This window comes from Piliocolobus tephrosceles, chromosome 6 (assembly GCF_002776525.5).
Source record: "Piliocolobus tephrosceles isolate RC106 chromosome 6, ASM277652v3, whole genome shotgun sequence".
Lineage (NCBI taxonomy): Eukaryota > Metazoa > Chordata > Mammalia > Primates > Cercopithecidae > Piliocolobus > Piliocolobus tephrosceles.
In genome coordinates this window covers 86098039-86119874 of record NC_045439.1, presented here as the reverse complement: position 1 = coordinate 86119874, position 21836 = coordinate 86098039, and the positions used below count along the sequence as shown (strand labels likewise).

General features: G+C 36.9%; 1 protein-coding gene and 1 pseudogene across 1 annotated transcript in view; both read left to right on the top strand.

The window, feature by feature from the left end:
* Positions 1 to 16691, top strand: part of NRG4 (neuregulin 4) — a 71196-nt gene extending 54505 nt beyond the window's left edge. Inside the window, exons 5-6 of the mRNA XM_023197615.2 lie at positions 3038 to 3117; positions 16537 to 16691. Of these exons, the coding sequence (XP_023053383.1) occupies positions 3038 to 3117; positions 16537 to 16553 (97 nt within the window). The 3' untranslated portion in view covers positions 16554 to 16691. The remainder of the gene's footprint in view (positions 1 to 3037; positions 3118 to 16536) is intronic.
* LOC111530431 lies at positions 3467 to 14299 on the top strand (annotated as a pseudogene).
* Positions 16692 to 21836: the final 5145 nt, after the last annotated feature.

Sequence of the window (21836 nt, the reverse complement as noted above, 5' to 3'; positions counted from 1 at the left end):
CCTGGGTGAGAGAGCAAGATCCTGTCTCTTAACAAAATAAATAAATAAACAAATTAATAGAACTTTAGTATTGTTGTAGTTGCCCCAAAATGAAATTCCTTTGCCAGCCCATTGAGTTTGTGAAGGGCATACTATATTGTACCCTACAGGTGTTCAATGCCCCAGAGCAGCAAAGTTTCAGAAAGGAGTCCTTCTAAGCCATAGCTGCTCTGCAGACTTGAGCCAGAACTTAGAAATATTTCTAGTCTGAAGTACCCTGTAGCAGGCTAAATAATACCTTTTGAGTGAAAGTATAGGTATAATAGAAGGAAAAGAGTATATATATATATATAAGAACAAGAGGTGGTGTTGAATACAAGAGAAAAGAAACCTCCAATCACAAACATTATGTGGGTCTCCATCCTGAATTCACACTATCTGAATTCTGGGGGTAAAAAGCTAAGAATATAAAATAGTCTAGGCTGGTAATGTCATCAGGTGGTTGGCAGAAACAAATACAAATCAATTCTTGAAGAGCCTACTTTTATCCTTTACCTTAAAAAGCGTCTCACAGTATGAAAAGATTACCAAAAGTAGAATAAAAGAGGCACAATTTATTAAAACTAGCAGAAACAATAGGTAGTAGGATAAGATATTCAGAAATCTGTATTTATTGGAAGAATCAGACACATGCTATAAAATAAGTATGTTTAATATGTATCAAAAAATAAGAGAGGTGGCCGAGCACGGTGGCTCACGCCTGTAATCCCAGCACTTTAGGAAGCCGAGGTGGGTGGATCGCGAGGTCAGGAAATTGAGACCATCCTGGCTAACACGGTGAAACCCTGTCTCTACAAACAAAAAATTAGCCGAGTGTGGTGGCGGGCGCCTGTAGTCCCAGCTGCTCAGGAGGCTGAGGCAGGAGAATGGCATGAACCTGGGAGGCAGAGCTTGCAGTGAGCTGCACTCCAGTCTGGGCGACAGAGCAAGACTCCATCTCAAAAAAAATAAAAAAGGAAAAGAAAAGAAAATAAGTGAGGGCTTAGAAATAAGCAAATTTGGCAAAGATCAAAACAGATCTCCAATGAATCAAATATAATTTTTTAAAATTCAGTACATATCTTAGTTCAATAAATTTTTTAAATTTAGTGTATGTCTTTAAACAGCAGATTAAACACAATAAAATTATTAATGAATTGGAAAATAGATAGGAAAAAATTACCCAGAGGGTAATCCTAAGAGAAAAAGAAATGGAAAATGTTGAAGAGAAGTCAAGAAGCGTGGTGACCAGAGTGTCTGCCTACCTTATGTTTAATTGGAATTCCAGAAGGAAAGAGAGGCTGGGGCAGAGGCAGTATTTGAAAAAGTAATGGCAGAGACCTTTTCAGAACTGATGAAAGTTACCCACAGATGTTAGAAGCCTAACAAATCTAAAACAGGATAAATAAAAATAAATTTACATATGGGTGCAACATAGTGGAATTGTAGAACACCAGTTCTAAAGGTGACATCACAAAAGCAGAAAAGAATGGCAGATTATTGTCAAAGATGCAACAATTAAACCAACAGCTGACTTCTCAGTTGGAAAGAAGCAAAACTAGAAGACAGAGCAGTGATATTTTCGATATGCTGAGAGAAAGCAGTTAACCCCAAATTTCTGTGGCAGTGAAAACATCTCTCAGGGAATGACGGTAAGATGAAGATAACTTTAAATCAAACTTTGAGAGAGTTATCCCTCAGTAAACCTTCTGCCTGAAGGACATATGTCAGGGAAAAGGAAGTTGATCCTGTATAGTATGTGTGAAATGCAAGAAAGAACAGAGAAAGCTATTAATATGTGAATATCAAAACAAATATTGTATAAATTATAACAATAATATTATCCTATGTATTTTTTTAAAAGGAATTAAAACACATGATAGCAAATAAGTTGAAAGAATTGTAATTAAAGTGTACTAAGGTCTTTGTATGGGGGGAGGATAAATATATAAGTTAATTTTGACCTTGATATTTTAAGATGAATATTAAAATGTCTAGGGTAACACATAATAGAAAATCAAAGTGTATAATTTCCAAATTAGCAGAAGGACAAAAATGGAATTAAAAATAACCAGTTAGTTAAAAATAAATAAAAAAAAAAGAAAGCTAAAAAGCAGGATAAATAGAAAGCGTGACATAAGATCTAGGCTGTTCTGTAGTGACCATGTGAACTTGGAAATGCGCTTTCAAGAATGAAATTGTTTTCTGTAATAGTTTTTGGTCCATTAGTGGTTGACATTGCTTTAAACTGAGGGCCTTTTGAACTTTAGTAACTAATTAGTGCCATCATTGAATGAGGTCCAAAATGATACCCCACTATTGCTAAAATCTGGGCTAGAATCAGTAGTGTCTCAGGAAGAGGAGCAAGTATGCTTTTAGAAAATACACATCATTTTGCAATGTTAAAAGCGGTTTTGAATTCATTTTCATTAATGTAAGCTAAAACTGCATATAGACATATTGAAAAAAATGAAATCAACTGTACATTCCAAAATCTATCATGATTACATAAATTATAACCTATATTAATTGATCAAATGACTGAAAAACCTGACATATTGTTACCTCAAAAATGTCCAGAATTACTTTTTAAAATGCCATTACTAGAATAATTGACTAAAGCTACCCCATGTCACATAAGGGTCCCAACTGATAATGAAAGCTAACCTCTTTAAAAAGGGCACAAAAATTGCACTAAGATACAGCAGCTTTGCTGTTGTCTTAAAGGAAAAAGACCAGGCGGCATCATCAGCATCTGAATGATGACCTACATGCACTAATGGATGTGTTAAATAGTGGGAACAGTTTTAAAGCACCACTGACAATTTCAGGTAGTTGTGGAAAGAAAATGAACCATCAAATAGTCAAGTTTATACTTTCCTTTGAATGCCATGATGTGTTGTAAAAAGGGGGAAGAAGGGAAATTAAAAAAAAACAACAACTTTCTTTCTAGGTTTTCTGACATGCTTTTCCTATTACTCATTTTCCATTTTTATGTTTCTCTCCTCTCTAGTGTCAGGAAGGGCCACTTTCAGAGAGCCAGTTCAGTCCAGTATGATATCAACCTGGTAGAGACGAGCACTACCAGTGCCCACCACAGTGAGTAAACTCAAAACAAATGCTTATTTTAAAACCCTAGACGAGACTGTTGTTGTTAGATACAGGGATTTGTATTTAGATCTATCCAGGAAAAAAAAGCTTGAGTCTAAATTTTTCTATGGGTTTTTTTTTTTTTTTTTTTTGGCCAGGTACCCTTTTTTTACATAAAAATGAATTTATTATCAATATGACACAAATCACATTTTTTCCCAAAGAAAACAATGTTATCTCAATATATTAAATTCTGGTGTTAGCTCTAATGTGCTACACAGATATAAGGGACTGGTTTCTCAGAAATATTTTGAAATGAGCTAGCATATGGGGAGGAAGAAGAGTTTTGCCTGTAAAGATGAGCAAATCTTTGGGTAACTTGTAGACAAATTGATGTTTTAAAATTGTCTTGAGACTTCTGGCCAAGATGGAGTAACAGGCACTGGATTTATTTCCTTCTACTTAAAACAACAAAAAATGGACAAAATATATGAAGCATTAAAATTTATGAAGACAGCTGGGCACGGTGGCTCATGCCCGTAATCCCAGCACTTTGGGAGGCCGAGGTGGGTGGATCATGAGGTCAGGAGATTGAGACCATCCTGGCCAACATGGTGAAACCCCATCTCTACTAAAAATACAAAAAAATTAGCCGGGCGTCGTGGTGGCGGGCACCTGTAGTCCCAGCTACTCGGGAGGCTGAGGCAGGAGAATGGTGTGAACCTGGGAGGCGGAGCTCGTAGTGAGCCGAGATCACGCCACTGCACTCCAGCCTGGGCAACAGAGTGAGACTCCGTCTCAAAAAAAAAAAAAAATATGAAGACATTGCTATCAGTCATCAAAGGAACCATGAACCCTGAGAGATGGGAAATAGACTAGGTGAGCCAATGATTGCCTTAGATTACTGCCTGGAGAGAATTTCCGGGCTTTTGTGCAAGGTGGGGGACCCCAGGCTGAGTTTGGCAGACTCCGAGTTGAGATGATGGAGCTAAGAGTCCAAAAAGATCAAGGTGACTATACTGTGCTAAGGAGAGTCCTAGAAAAAAGAGAGCTGTATGAAGAGAGAACTCCAGAGATCTTCAGGTATTCAACTGAGTACTAATCAGGGCATGTGTGGGAGGAAAATACTTGAGGTTGTAGAAAAAATCACCTGAAGGATTAGAGGTACCCAGTATTCACACAGGGCCAGGAAAAGTGTCTGTTCCCACTGAGACTGAAAATCTCATTATTCACGTGGCACTGGGTAGAGTACACAGAAAGGTGTTTCCCTGATAGTGGGGAATAACTAGCTCTAGATTAAGCAGTGCTCCAGTCCTGCCTAATAAATTGTAAAGGCCTGAGCTGACAGAATCAAATTGTTTCCAAATAACTACATCCCAGATCAGAGCTAATGCTGAAAACATCTAGTACCCAAGAGGTGAAATTAATAATGTTTCACATCCAATAAAATTACCAACCTCCAAAGCAGCAGCAAATGTACTCAAAACGAGAAATATTAAGAAACTGAAAGCTGGGCATGGTGGCTCATACCTGCAATCCCAGCACTTTGGGAGGCCGAGGCAGGTGGATCACTTGAGATCAGGAGTTCGAGACCAGCCTGGCCAACATGGTGAAACCCCATCTCTACTAAAATACAAAAAAAAAAAAAAAAAAAAAAAGGCAGTGGTGGGCACCTATAATCCCAGCTACTTGGGAGGCTGAGGCAGGAGAATCGCTTGAACCAAGGAGGTGGAGGTTGAAGTGAGCCGAGATTGTACCATTGCACTCCAGTCTGGGCGACAGAGCAAGATTCTGTCTCAAAAAAGAAAGAAAGAAAGAGAGAAAGAGAGAGAGGGAGAGAGGGAGGGAGGGAGGAAGGAAGGAAGGAAATTGAAATTGAAACAGATGTTAGAAATCCCAGGTAAGCATAGTTATAATAAATGTGTTACATAGATTCAAAAGTTAAGTAGAAACATGGAGTATATATTTTTTAAAGGACCCAAACTGAACTTCCAGAGATGAAAACTAGTGTCTGAGATAAAAAACAAAACAAAACAAAAACTGGATGGTATTAACAGCAGATTACACACAATAGAAAATATTGTTGAACTTGAAGATATAGCAATAGAAACTAAGAAAAAAAGAAATGCAGAAAGAAAAATTTTTAAATGAAAAGAGCATCAGTGAGCTGTGCGACAACTGCGGGTGGCATAATGTTGACTCCCTGAAGGAGATAAGAGAGAAGACGGAACAGAAAAAATATCTGAAGAAATAAGAGTCAAACATTCTTCCAGATTTAATAAAAATGATCAATTCACCCATATAAAAAGTTCAACAAAGGCCTGGCACTCTGGCTCACACCTGTAATCCCAGCATTTTGGGAGGCTGAGGCAGGAGGATCACTTGAATCAAAGAGTTTGAGACAAGCCTAGGAAACATAGTGAGACCTCATCTCTACAAAAAAGAAACAAAATCAGCTGGACATGATGGTGCATATCTGTAGTCCCAGCTACTTGGGAGGTGGGAGAATTGCTTGAGCCCAGGAGGTCAAGGCTGCAGGGAGCCAAGATTGTGCCCCTGCATTCCAGCCTGAGTGACAGAGTAATAAACCAAGATACATCATAATCTAATTGCTCAGAACCAGTGATAAAGTCTTAAAGGCAGCTAGAAAAAGACACACTACAGACAGAGAATAAAGCTAAGGATTTCAGCAAGTATTTTTCAGAAATAACACACCTTAAGAGAGTGGAACAACATCTACAATGTATTGTAAAAAGTAAACCTATAATTCTACATCCAGCAAAAATATCTTTCAAACACAAGGCAAAATAGGCAAATCAATCTTGGAAAAGATGAACAAAGTTAGGAGACCCGCACTTCCTAATTTCTAAACTTACTATGAAGCTGCAGTAATCAAGGCAAAGTAGTGCTGGCATAAGGATATACATATAGATGAATGGAATACAATTGAGAGTTCAGACATACCTTCTTACATTTATAGTAAATGCATTTTTTATAGGGTGCAAGACAATTCAGTGGGGGGTAATAATAGTCTTTTCAACAAATGGTGCTGGAAAAACTGGATATCCACTCACAAAAGAATGGATTTAAACCCCTACTTCATACCATATATAAAAATTAACTCAAAATGGATCAAATATCTAAATGTAAGAACTAAAACCATATAACTCTTAATAGAATAGGTGTCAATCTTCATGACCTTGGATTAGGCAATGGATTCTGAGTTATGATTCTAAAAGTACAAGCAACAAAATAAAAAATACATAAACTGGATTCATCAACATTAAAAACAAAAAACTTTCATGCTTCCAAGGATACCCTCAAGAAAGTGAAAAGACAATCTACTTCTGAGAGAAAATTTTTTTAATCATAAGTATGAGACTTATACATATGATCTGAAATACATATATGTATTTGAATATATAAACAACATTTACAACTTAATGAAGAAACAACTCATTTTAAAAATGAGCAAAGGATTGGAAAAGAGTTGTCCAAATAATATGTACAAATGACTAGTAATCCCATGAAAAGACAATCATCGTTAGCCATCAGGAAATGATGATCAAAACTATAATGAAACCAAGTGTGGTGGCATACTTCTGTAGTCCCAGCTATTGGGAGGCCGAGGTGGAGGATCACTTGAGCCCAGGAGTTTGAGGCCAGCCTGGGCAACATAGCAAGACCCCATCTCTTAAAAAAAAAAAAAACTTTGGGGAGGGTGAAAAAAGGAAAAAAAATGTACATCAATGTTCATAGCACATAGCAGCATTATTTATAATAGCCAAAAAGTAGAAATTAATCAAATGTCCATCAGCTGATAAATGGATAAATAAAATGTGTTATATTCCTACTATGGAATATTATTCAGCAGGAAATAGAAATGAAGTAGTAATATATGCTGCAACATGGATGGACTTTGAAAACAATATGCTGAAGTAAAGGAGTCATAAAGGAACACATATTTTATGATAACATTTATATGAAATGCCCAGAACAAGCAAATCTATAGAGACAGACAGTAGATTAATGTTTGTCTAGGACTGGAGGAAATGGGGGGATGTTGGGGAGTGATGGCTAAGGGATATGGGCTTTCTTTTTGGGAATGAAAGTGTCATAAATTTGATTGTGCTGATGGTTGTGCAACTCTGAATACACTAAAAGCCATTGAATTGTACAATTTAAATGAGTGAGTTTTATGGTATGTGAATTGTATCTCAAAGCCATAAAAAACCAGTAACTATTTAGAAAAAATGAAGGCAAAATAGAGATTTTCCAGGCATATGAAAGTTGAAAGAATTTATCATCACCAGAACCACACTAAGTAAATATTAAAGGAAGTCCTTCAGGCAAAAGGACAATATCAGATGGAAATATGGATTTACATAAAGGGAGGAAGAGCACTGGAAATGACAACTACATGGGTAAATATGTAAGATCTTTTTCTTATTATTTAAATCTCCTTAAGAAATAACCGACCATTTAATGAAATATCATAGCAACATAGTATAGGACTTACAACATACATAAAAGCAAAATGTATAATAAGGAAATACAAAGATTAGGAGGGTAGCAAGGAAAATACCCCACTGTAAGGTTCTTACGCTAAATGTCAAGCAGTACATCATCACTTGAAGGGAAACTGTAATAAGTCAAAAGTGTATGCTAGAAACTCTAGAGCAACCTGTAAAAAGTCTAAGCCACCCAATTAAGACAGAAATTGTAAAACTGGATAAAAATTAATGTGATATGTTATCTGCAAAAAATATACATTAAGTATAAAGACACAAAGAGGTTAAAAGAATAAAGATATGTCATGCTGGCCAGGTGCAGTGGCTCATGCCCGTAATCCCAGCACTTTGGGAGGCTAAGGGGGGCAGATCACTTGAGGTCAGCAGTTCACAATCAGCTTGGCCAACATTGTGAAACCCCGTCTCTACTAAAAATACAAAAATTAGCTGGGCATGGTGGCAGGAGACTGTAATCTCAGCTATTTGGGAGGCTGAGGTAGGAGAATTGCTTGAACCCAAGAGGCAGAGGTTGCAGTAAGCTGAGATCGCATCACCACACTCCAGCCAGGGCAACAGAGTGAGACTCCGTCTCAGGAAAAAAAAAAGAAGAAGAAAAAAAAGAAAACCCACCCAGCTCTACCATTACTGTGATATCTGAGGCTGGAGAAAATAATGAAACTGTTCAGACTACCCTCAAGTTTACAGACAGTGAGAAATACCCAAATGAAACTCCTTTTTATGAAACATTCTTGGAAAATCTAGAAGACAATGTCTCAGACATTTAAACATTCTTAGCATTACAAGCTGAAGAAATCTTGGTGTGGTGATGATCTTTAGTGGCAGCTATGCAAGAAAAATTAAATGAAATAGATAAAAACCAAAAGGGAGGAAGACATGTATCTAGAATATAAAAAGAACTCTTTCAAATCAATAATAAAAAGTCAATCCAATTAAAATTTGGGCGAGAAACAAAAAGAAGCAGAAGAAGCCATAGAGCAATTATTTCATGGCATTCCTTTTACAGTTAAGCATTTCTTAAGTTGAGAAGCTGTGTTTGATATGGAACTCCTGGAAATCAAAAAGAACCAAATGAAAGAATAAGCAGGAAAAAATAAGTGGGAAACAGCTACTTGAAACAGATCCAAATCTTGACCCATCTGATATCCAGTTCTTAGAGGATGCTAGAAACAACGTGGAGATAATTGAGTCTTTGTTCCAGGAAATGGATGACCTGGAGCTGGGGGATGAGGAGGATGATCCAGACTCTAATCCTGCTGACCCAGAGAGTGACTCCACTGACAAGAGTACTGTCCCCATCTGTAGAGAGGCTCGACTGTCACAGCATCCTGGCTATGCTCAGAGGGTTTTGATTTTCCTTTCCTTTTCTCCAAGAATAAATGATTTTCAGGAGAATATTCTTCTGATAGATTTCATCATTGGACTTAATAAACTTATCTTAAAATTTCAAAAAAGTCCATTGTATTCCTATATATTAATGACAATTAGATATGGAAATTTAAAAAAGAATTATTAATGATAGAATCTCAATGTATTAAGTACATAGGAATACATCAGACAAAAATATGAAAGACCTATCCAGTGAAAACTAAAAAAAAAAAAAAAATTGCTGCGAGAAATGAAATGAAGACCTAAATAAATGGAGAGTTATATTTTGTTCATAGATTTGGAAGATTCGATATTGTAAGATATCAGTTCTCAAATTGACCTATATAGATGCAGTGCTATCCCAGACAAAATCCCAACAGGTGTTTTTGTAAAAATTGACAAGTTGGTTCTAAAATTACCATGGAAATGCGAAGGACCTAGGATAGAGAAAATAATTTTGGAAAAGAAGAACAAAGTTAGAAGCTTCTTCAAAAAAGAAGAAAGAAAAAGAAGCTTCATACTGTCTGATTTCCTGACTGACTATAAAGCTACAATAATCAAGACAGTGTGGTATTGGCATCCAGATAGCCCACAATTGATTTTTGACAAAGCTGCCAAGGCAATTCAGTATGGAAAGGATAGTCATTCCAACAGATGATACTGGGGCAGTTTGGATATTCACATGCAAAAACATGATTTCAGACCCTTTGCCATGCACAAAAAAACCCTCAAAATGGATCTGAGTATAAGAGCTAAAACTATAAAACCCTTAGACGAAAACATAAGAGAAAGTCTTTGTGACACTGAATTAGGCAAAGATTTTTAGATATAATATAAAAAGCACAACTGATAAAAGAAAAAATTTCATAAATTGGGCTTCATGTAAATTTAAAACTTTTGTGCTTCAAAATGAAAAGGCAAGACACAAACTGGGACAAAATATTTGCAAATGGATATAAAAGATGGATAAAGGACATGTCTAGAATATATAAGGAACTTTTTCAACTCAATAATAAAAAGACAGCCCAATTAAAGTTTGGGCAATATATATACATATTTTTTGCCACCCAGGCTGGAGTGCAATGGCATGACTTCAGCATACTACAACCTCTGCTTCCTGGGTTCAAGAGATTCTCGTGTCTCAGCCTCCCAAGTGGCTGGCACTACACACATGTGCCACCACACCTGGCTAGTGTTTTGTATTTTTTGGTAGAGCTAGGGTTTGGTGTTGGCCAGGCTGGTCTTGAACTCCTGGCCTCAAGTGATCCACCTGCCTTGGCCTCCCAAAGTGCTGGGAATACAGGCGTGAGACACTGCACCCAGCCTGGGCAAGATATTTGGATAGACATTTTACCAAAGAAAATACACAAATGGGTAACAAGCACCTTAAAAGATACTTCAGTTATTAGGGAAATGTAAATTAAAACCACAGTGAGCTGCTACTTAACACACACTAACACGGCTATTATCAAAAAGAGAGTAACAAGTGTTGGTGAGGCTATGGGGAAACTGGAATACATTGCTGGTGGGACTGTAAAGTAATATGGACACTTTGGAAAACAATTTGTGGGTTTCTTAAAGAGTTAAGCATGGATTTATCATATCACCCAGCAATTTCATCCCTAGATATCTACCTGAAATAAGTGAAAACATGTTCATATTAAGACTTGAATATGAATGTTCATAGTAGCAATATTCATAACTAAAAAGTGGAGATAATCCAAACATCCATCCACTACTCAAGGGATAAATAAAATGTGGTGTATCTATAAATGGAATGCTATTGAGCTATAAAAAGAAACAGAATACTCATACATATAACATAGATTAAACCTCAGTTATGCTATGTGATACAAACTGCAAAACACCACACTTTGTATGTTTACATTTATATTAAGATACGATTATCAGTTGCCTAGGGTATGAGATTGGAATGGGGAATTACTGCAAATGGACATGAGATCTTTTTTAGGGTAATGGATTTATTCTAAAATGGGATTGTGGTGGTGATTGCACAATTCCGTAAATTTTAAAATTCATTGAATTGTATACTTATTTTTTTGTTTGTTTGAGACAGGGTCTAACTCTGTTGCTCAAGGCTCTAGCAGTGCAGTGACATGATCATAGCTCACTGCAACCTTGAACTCCTGCACTCAATCAATCTTGCCTCAGCCTCCCAAGTAGTTGAGACTACAGGTGTGCACCACTTTGCCTGGCTAATTTAAAATTTTTTTTTTGTAGAGACTTGCTGTATCTTGCTATGCAGCCCAGACTAGTCTCGAACTCCTGGTTTCAAGCAGTCTTCCTGCCTGGGCTCCCAAAGTGCTGGGATTACAGGCATGAGCCACTGTGCCCAGCTGAATTACATACTTTAAAAAGGTAAATTTTGTAAATTGTAGATTATACCTCAGTAAGTTGCTTTTAAAAGCCAGTTTTTCAATAGGTGGTGCTGAGAAAACTAGATATCCACATGCTAAAGAATGAAGTTGGACCCTTACCTATCACCATATACAAAAATTAAGTAGGGCTGGGTGCAGTGACTCATGCCTGCAATCCCAGCACTTTGGGAGGCCCAGGTGGGCAAATCACGAGGCCAGGAGTTCGAGACCAGCCTGGCCAGCATGGTGAAATCCCGTCTCTACTAAAAATACAAAAAATTATCCAGGCATGGTGGCACGTGCCTGTAGTCCCAGCTACTCAGGAGGCCAAGGCAGGAGAATTGCTTGAACCCGGCAGGCGGAGGATGCAGTGAGCCAAGAATATGAGATTCCGTCTCAAAAAAAAAAAAAAAAAAAAAAAAAAAAATCAAAGTGGATCAAAGACCTAAACATAAGAGCTAAAATTACTAAGAGAAGAAAACAGGGGAAATGCTTCATGAAATTGGATTTGTCCATGATTGCTTTTATGTAACACCAAAAGCACAGGCAACCAAAGAAAAGTTAGACAAATTGGACATCAAAATTTAAAATTTTGGTACATCAGAAGAACTATCAGCAGAGTGAAAAGGCAATCCATAGAATGGGAGAAAGGTTCACAAATCATGTATCTGGTAAGGATCTGATATGCAGAATATATAAAGAACTTCTAAAACCCAACTACAACAAGTAAAAGAACAACCTAATTCAAAAATGGGCAAAGGATTTGAAGAGACATTTCTCCAAAGAAGATATACAGATGGCCAATAAGCACATGAAAAAAGATACTCAATGTCACTAATTGCTGGGGAAATGTAGATCAAAACCACAATGAGGTACCACTTCCATCCTTTAGGATGGTGACTACTACTAATACAAACAATAAACAACCAGAAACCATGTGTTGGTGAGAACACGTAGAAATTGGAACCCTTGTGCATTGTTGGTGGGAATGTAAAATGGTACGACTACCTTAAGAAAATAGTATAGCAAGTCCTCCAAAAAAAATTAAACGTAGAGTTCCCATATGATCTAGCAATTCCACTCCTGGGTGTACATCTAAAAGAAATGAAAGAATGGACTCAAACAGATATTTGTATACCTACACTCATAGTGTTGATGGCTGTTGTGAGAACTTGGTTCTTTTCAGTTTAAAAGGGTTTAAACAAGAGACACACAACAGAGATGCAGCATATAGCAAATTTATTGCCAAGGAAAAAGAATATTTTGAAAGTTAGGTGCAGAATCCCTGAGAGGATTCAGGGCAGGCTGCTCATGAGAATGAAACAGCAAAGACTGGCACTAGGGAGACTCCCTTTCTGAGAGTCTTAACATTATTACTCATGAGGAGGTGGGAAGAGCTGTTACTAGTTTTGGGTAGTCCTCTGGGTGCACATGCCAGTACCTGTACATGTTTGTTCACACATCACATATCTCATTAGCATCTTAAATCTCTCCTCAGGGATGTGTTTTTTACAATTATAACGAGCAATGGGTCAGTCTGAGGACAAGTAAAATCAAAATGCATGTGCTCCCTACAGGGAAATTCCTTACTGGAGATAGCTTTGCTTGAATGAGCTGGACTCCAATGCGAATGCTGGGCTTATTGTGTTGACTGTATGGTCACCCCTGTAACCAAGAACATGGTTACTTCCTTGACTACCTCTCCTGCCTCAATAGCAGCATTACTTATAGTAGCCAAAAGGTAGAAACAACCTAAATATCCATCAGTGGATGAATAGAGAAAATGTGGTATATACCTATAATGGAATATTATTTAGCTTTAAAAAGGAATGAAATTCTGATACATGCCACAACATAGATGAATCCTGAAGAAATGCTAAGTAAAAAAGTCAGACACCAAAGGTAAGTATTGTGTGATTCCACATATACAAGGCACCTAGAATAGGCAAATTCATTGAGACAGAAAGTAGAATGGTGGTCACCGGGGTTGTCAGGGGAGGAATAAGGAGTTACTGTTTAATGGGTAGAGTTTCAGTTTGGGATAATGAAAAAGTTCTGGAGGGCCGGGCGCTGTGGCTCACGTCTGTAATCCCAGCACTTTGGGAGGCCGAGGTCACAAGGTCAGGAGATGGAGACCATCCTGGCTAACATGAGGAAACCTCATCTCTACTAAAAATACAAAAAAAAAAAAAAAAAAAAAAAAATTAGCCGGGCGTGGTGGTGGGCGCCTGTAGTCCCAGCTACTCGGGAGGCTGAGGCAGGAGAATGGCGTGAACCTGGGAGGCAGAGCTTGCAGTGAGCCGAGATCTCTCTACTGCACCCCAGCCTGGGCAACAGAGCGAGACTCTGTCTCAAAAAACAAAACAAAACAAAACAACAAAAACAAAAAGTTCTGGAGATGGTGTGATGGTTGCACACAATGTGAATGTACAATAATAACCCCTCATTGGTGGTTTAGCTTTTAGGGATTTCTGTTACCTGCAGTCAACTGTGGTCTGAAATATTAAATGGAAAGTTCCAGAAATAATTCATGTTTTAAATTGCACACCCTTCTGAGCAGCATGATGAAATCTCCCGCTGACCTACTCAGGATGTGAATCATCTTTTTGCCCAGCACATCCACACTGTATATGCCGCCTGCCCATTAGCTATTTAGTAGCCATCTCATTATCAGAGCACCTGTTGCAGTATCACAGTGCTTGTGTTCAAATAACCCTTATTTTACTTAATAATGGCCGCAAAGTGCAAGAGTAGTGATGCTGTCATATTGTTATAATTGTTCTACTTTATTATTATTGCTAATCTTACTGTGTCCAAGTTATAAACTTTATCATAGGTGTAGGAAAAATAGTATATTTAGGTTTGGTGCTGTCTGTGATTTCAGGCATCCACTGGGGTCCTGAAACAATTGTTTAACTTAACAATTTTTAAGTTCATACATACATTCATACATTATTCATACATACACAATAATGTATGAATGTATCCCCCGTGGAGAAGAAGGGACTACTGTACTTAATGCTACTGAACTTAAAAATTGTTAAAATGGTAAATTTTGTTAAGTATATTTCACCACAATTTAAAGTCAGTCAGCCTGAGATGCCATTATTAAATAATGCTATCAGTTGATGTGTTTTATTGTGCTCAAAATTATCACTTATCAGGAGGGATAATCTGTTCCCATACTTTACTCCTGTACATGAGTAAAAACGTGTCTTTTAAATCGTTTGTTAGGTTTGTAGATCTTTGCTATATTTGTAATGTCTAGAGCCACATTAATTTTTAAAGTGCTTGATGGTTAAATAACCATGAAGAAATTCTCAGAGAATACAGGAGTTCAAGACTAGCCTGGCCAACATGGTGAAACCCTGTCTCTACTAAAAATACAAAAATGAGTCAGGCATGGTGGCAGGCGCCTGTAATCCCAGCTATTCAGGAGGCTAAGGCAGGACAATCGCTTGAACCCGAGAAGGGGAGGTTGCAGTGAGCCGAGATTGTGCCTCTGCCTGGGCAAGAAAGTGAGATTCCATTAAAAAAAAAAAAAAAAATTGTCAGAGAATGGAAAGATTTTAAATTTATCATGGGGTTAACTGGAAAGGTTAATGCTAGGGGTCAAATCTGATATAAACAAGTTTGGGAATAGTATCCTGCTATTAGATCTCGAATGCACAAGTACCATGCTTGTAATTCATCAACAGCATTTTCCCCAAAAGGTTTGCCTCTTGATTTTTTTTTTTTTCCCAGAATGTTCAGTGACATGGTAAGGACTTAATTATTTTTTAGAATCCACACACATATAAAACAGCTTGACTTCTGTTTATAAAGACATACTTGTTAAAAAAAAAAAGGAACTCAAGTATTAAATTGCTGTTTTTGTTTTTTTAATAGAAAAAACATCATAACAAAGGTTTAAAAGAGGGATAAGGTATTAGGCTTAGCTCACAGTTCATTTGATCATTTTTTTCAAGGTTGAACAATCTCAATAACTGCAAGGCCATAACTATAAGCAAACAAATCACCACCACCCCCCACACACACACATACACAAAAGCCTTTTACTGTGACGAGATACATAGCATGAAAATAAAATTAGATTCTCTGATGAGAAGAGCTGATTATGAAGACTGGGACTTGCTTAATAATGTTAGCTCATATTATGAAAATCATAGCATAAAGGTACATTATATTTTTAAAACTTATTAATGACCTTCCTTCACCAAGGACATCTTCCTGCCACCACACTATCAAGCCTTATTTCATTGATAAGTTTATTCATGTCGCCTTGTATGCTTCTGGAATGTAAGCCTCCCCAAGCAATTTTTCCAATTTATTCCTAGCATAAATCCACAGCCTAAAGTCTTAGCATGCATTTATATTGTTGTTATACATCATCACTACTGCAATAATGCCCTAATGCTGACAACACAACTCTCGAAATGGAAAGAAAGCAGTGTAATGATATGATCATGCACATAACATGCCTATGTGTGCCAGGTACTATGGTTAATATTTCAGGTATTTTAACTCCTATAAATCTTAACTGTATGGGGTAGGCGGTATTATTCTCACTACAATGAGAAAACTGAGGTTTAGGGAGGTTAAACCCATCGTTTTCTTACTGCACTTCCACAGATATGGGTGTTAGTCTCAGGGCTCGTTGGCTAGAGGGAATTTTTGTCCCTAAATAGTCCTAATTAGCCACAGGTTTTATTAGTCCTTGTTTCCTCGGTATTTTCTTGCCATCTATTATTGTCATTGCTATTGTCATTGTTACAGTGACTCACTCTAGCAATCTTTTCCCCTCAACCACCCTTTTCTAACTAGTATATCTCAGAGAGGTCACCAGGCTTGTTAGAACTTTGGGTGAGAGGCAGTGAGCAAAGACGGGGAGGGGCGGAGGGTGTGGGCAGGTGTGCAGGGAACTTATACATGAGACTTGAAGGGGGAATCCGACATAACTCAGTGTTCTGAGGAGTCTTGTCAGGGTGCTGAAAATTTTTGATAATTCTAGGTTAGTTTACCTCAACACATCCATCACAAACAGAAGGGGTTGGCTTATATATGTGAAGAAGATAAGAGACATGTAGGTAGGTGTGCATAGCAAGAAAAATTGCGACGGAGAAAGCATCTTAATTCTTCGTTATTTTTCATAGGTCATGGAGAACACTGAAGAAACGTCAAAGTGAACCAAATCATTGCTTTTATTTTACAAAGGCAGAAAATGAAACACCACTAGGTAAAATAATTAAAAATTTAATCCTTTATTTCCTAAATAAAACGCTTGTGTAACCTGTCGTATCATGAACCATAATCCATTCTGCTGCAGGGTGTGTGTGCTTCTGTAATGTGCATCAGTCCATCGGCAACTGCTAAGTAGGGGATGATACCAGTATTCAGAAGTCACATTGGCTCAACATGACTCTCCCCAGAAAGCTGATGTGCTGAAGCAACCAGAAGCACATGTTCACACACCTAGAGAGAAACCCTAAGGGATACATGAATATCTTATGAAAAAGGATGAAAATCCTTTAAGTGCAAGGAGTAGCCAGCTTAGTGGCTTCAAAACCACCTCATTCTTCCTATGTTATCTGAGAAGCTGCAAGTACTGATGAAAAAACTGAGAAGACATTTCACCTGGCAATTAGAAAAAAGCACTGACTGATGGATACCTCTGTATCATTCTTTCAATATTGATGAAAATGCTTTCTATTAGAAGTGACTGATTTCAAGGATCTGTCTCTCAAAGGAAGAAACAAAAACCCAAAAGTTTGACTGCAAAAGATTGACTAATTCTAGGTGCGAATACCAGTGGAAATTTAGGATTGTTATTGTACTATACAGGTTACAAAGTTCCAAAACTATTTTCCTTGTAAGTTTTAGTGCATGATTTTTCAGAATGCAGTTTTCATCGTTTTAGGTGCAACATTAAGAACTGGTTAGGTCAGAACAATTTAGTTTCTCCAGTTTTTTCCACCTAAGTTACATGGGAAAAAAAGTGGGGGGAGGGGGGGAAGGAATAGTAACTTTAAGGAAGTGTGAAAATAAAGTCTTAGAGCAGTGGAAAGGTCTGGGGCTGGTAAATGGCTTAGGCAGAAGCGCGTGCACCGGCCGAACGTAACAGCTCGTCTCTGAACTATGTCCTCGTCAAGGATGGGATGCACGCTGGCTTCTCTCCAGTCTGGCCCAGTGTAGGCACTGTAAATTCAGCGTGTCACTAGTGTCACCGATTCATTCATCACCCATCATTCATTCATTTCACAAACACATAAGGGTGAGCCACTGAAGCAGAGTATACAAAATGAAAAGCTCTCACATAATTTTAATAGACTTTATTGTTAGAAGTTTTAGATTTTCAGAAAAACTGAGCAGATAGTACAGAGTTCCCCTATGCTTCCACCCACCCCAGGCCTCTATTAACATCTTGCACTAGTGTGGTATATTTGTTTAACCAATATTGACACATTTTTACTTTATTTTTTGAGACAAAGTCACTCTGTCACCCAGGCTGGCTGAAGCCTATAATTCACATGAAGGATCCTCTTTCTGTTTTATGTCTTTATGAATTTTGACCAATATATAATGCCATGTATCCACTATTATCGTACTGTATACAGTAGTTCCACTGCCCTAAAAATCTCTACTCCATGTATTTACCCCTCCATCTCTCCCTCTGGCAACCACTGTCTTTACTATCTAACTTTGCTTTCTCCAGAATGTCATATATTTTGAAATCATATATTAGGTAGCCTTTCAGACTGACTTCTTTCACTTAGCAATATACACTTAAAGTTCCTCTATGTCTTGTGACTAAATACCCCATCCCCACCTTTTTAAAATATGTGTATATATATATATATAAATATATACATATATATATATTTTGGTGGTTTAAAAATTTACTGTGGCAAAAGGTACATAAGATTTAAATTTTAACCACTTTGAAGTTTACAGTTTACAGGCATTAAATACATTCGTTGTATGTACCAATCACCACTATGCACCTCTGAAACTTCTTCATGATCCCACACTAATCTCTGTGCCCCTTAAACTATAAATTCCCATTTCCTCCTGCCCCCTGTGACAAAAAATAATCTTTGTTCTACTTTGTCTCTGTGAATCTCACTAGTCTAGGCACCTCACATAAGTGGATTCATATAGTAGTGTCCTTTTGTGATTTACTTCACTTAATGTCTTAAAGGTTCATCCATGATACAGTATGTAGCAGAATTTCCTTTTTATGGCTGAATAATATTCCAATGTAGGGATATAACACATTTTGTCTATCCATTCATCTGTTGGGTATTTGGGTTGTGTCCACCTTTTGACTACTGTGAATAATGCTGCAGTGAACACTGGTATACAAATATATCCTCAAGCCCCTGCTTTCAATTGTTTTGTGTATATACCCAGAAATGCAATTGCTGAATCAAATGACAATTCTGTATTTAACTGGAAAATCACTATACTGTTTTCTACAGCAGCTGCACCACTGTGTATTTCCATCAGTAATAAGAGTTCCAATTTCTCCACATCCTTGCCAACACTTGTGTTTTTTAATTTTAATAACAGCTATTCCAATGGGTACGAAGTGGTATCTCATTGTGGTTTTGATTTGCATTTCCTTACTGTTTAGTGATGTTAAGCATTTTTTCATGTGCTCATTGGCTATCTGCATGTCTTCTCTGGAGATCTATCCAAATCCTTTGCCATTTTTAAAATCAGGTTTTTATGTTGTTGTTGCATTTTGGGAGTTTTGTGTGTATTCTTGATGTTTAATCCTTATTAGGTATGTGAACTGCATATATTTTCTCCCACTCCATAGGTAATCTTTTCACTCTGTTGATAGTGTCCTTTTATGCACAAAATTTTAGAATTTTAATGAAGTCCAATTTGCCTATTTTTTGTCATCTGTGAATTTGGTGTCATATCCAATAAACCATTGCCACATCCTAAGAGTTTTATGGTTTTAGCTCTCACATTTAGGTCTTTGGTCCACTTTGAGTTAATTTTTGCACGTGGTGAGGTTGCAACTTCATTCTTTAGCCATGTGGTTATCCAGCTTTCCCATCACTATTTGTTGAAAAAACTATCCTTTGAATAGTCTTGGCACCCTTGTCAAATATCATTTAGCTACAGATGAGAGGGTTTATTTCTAGGCTTTCCAGTCTATCCCATTGATCTGTCTGCCTTTATGCCAGAATCACATTGTGACTGTAGCATTATAGAATCACATTGATTACTGTAGCATTATAGTAAGTTTTAAAATCTGGAGGTCTAAGTCTTCCAATTTGTTCTTTCTCAAGACTGATTTGGCTATTTGGGATCCCTTCAGATTCCATATGAAATTCGGGATGGGTTTTTCTATTTCTGGAAAAAAAAAAAAAAATCCTAGGATTCTGATAGAGATTGTAGTGAATCACTTTGAGTAGTACTGACATATTAACAATTAGATTTTCCAATCCATGAACATGAGATGTGTTTCCATTTATTTTTATCTTTAAGCAATGTTTTGTAGTTCTCATTGTACAAGCCATTCACCACCTTGGGTAAGCTAATTTCTGTGCATATTATTATTTTTGGGGCTATGGTAAATGGGACTGTTCTTGTAATTTCCTTCTCAGATTGTTCAGTTAGTGTATAGGAATGCAACTGATTTTTGTGGGTTGACTTTGTATCCTGCTACCTTACTGAATTAACAGTTTTATTTTTTTGGTGTGGAATCTTTAGGGTTGTCTAAAGATCATATAATTTGTGAACATACAGGATTTTACTTCTTACTTTCCAACTTGGATGTCTTTTCTCTTTCTAGCTCAGGCTAGAACTTCTAGTACTGTGTTGAATAGGAATGGTGAAAGTGAGCATTGTTGTCTTGATCTTAGAGGAAAATCTTTCAGTCTTTCCCCACTAAGTATGGTGTCTACTGTGGGCTTTTAATATCTGGCTTTTATTTGTTGAGGTAGTTTCCTTTTATCCCTCATTTGTTGAGTGTTTTTAATCACAAGAGGCTCCTGGATTTTGTCAAATGCTTTGTCTGGATCAATGGAGATAATCATCTGGTTGTTCTCCCTTCATTCTATCAATATGGTGTATTATATTGATTTCTGTATGTTGAACCATCCTTGCATTCCAGGAATTCATTCCATTTGGTTATGCTGTACAATCCTTTTAATATGCTGCTAAATTCAGTTTCCTAGTATTGAGAATTGTTGAATCAGTGAAAGTAAGGAATCTTTTCTTCTGTAATCTTTATCTTGTGGTATATTTGTGTCTGTAATCTTTTCTTGTGGTATATTTGTCTGGCTTCAGCATCAGAATGAATTAGGAAGCATCCTTCCTCTTCAATTTGTGGAAAAAGTTTGAGAGGGCTTGGGGTTATTTCTTCTTATTTGGTAGAATTCACAAATGAAAACCATCAGGTCCAGCGCTTTTTTTTCCAGGAGAATTTTGATTACTAATTCAATTACCTTACTGGTTCTAGTTCTATTCGGATTTTAAAATTTTTTTCATAGTTCAGCAGTGGTAGGTTTTGCATTTCTAGGATTTTGACCATTTCATCTAGGTTATCCAAGGTGTTATTTTATAACCCTTTTCATTTTTCTAGAATCTAGAGTGCTGTCCCCATTTTCATTTATTTTAGCAATTGAGTCTTCCATTTTTTTTAATCTAGGTATCGGCTTCTCAACTTTATGGTCTTTTAAAGAACTTGTAGTTTCACTGATTTTTCTCTAGTGTTTCTAATCTTTATTCAATTTATTTTATCTGTTCTAATCTTTATTATTTCCTTCCATCTGCTAGCCTTGGATTTAGTGTGTCTTTCCCCCCTCCTTAAGTTACAAAGTCAGGCTGTTGACATGAGATGCTTTTTGTTTTTAATGTAAGCATTTATGTAAATTTCCTTTTTAGCAGTGCTTTCACTGCATCCTATAAATTTTGGTATGCTGCATTTTTCTTTTTAATTTCTCTTGTGATTTCTTCTTTGACCCATTGGTTGAGTGTGTTGTTTAATTTCCACAAGTTTGTGAATTTTCCAATTTTCCTTTTGTTATTGATTTCTAACTACATCCTGTTGTGGTTCAAAAATGCTTCGTATCTTCTTCACTTCTTTGCGTGTGATATATATCTTTTAAAACTATGGAGGCTTGATTTGTTGTTTCTGCTTTCAATGATCCCATCTCAAGTTGGCTGATTCTTTCTTCTGAAGAATAGATTTTTTGCTATTCTTTGCTGCTGAACCCCTCTAGTGAAAATTTCATTATACTTTTCGCCTCCAGAATTTTTTTATAATGCCTTTCTCTGTTGATATTGATTTTGTTCATTTATCTTTTTCCTGATTTCCTTTAATTCTTTGTTCATGCTTTCCTTTAGTTCTTTGGGCATATTTGAGTTGTTTTAAAGTATATGTCTAGTTTAATGTCCTTCATTAGGACAATGTCAATTAATTTTGATCTTTTGC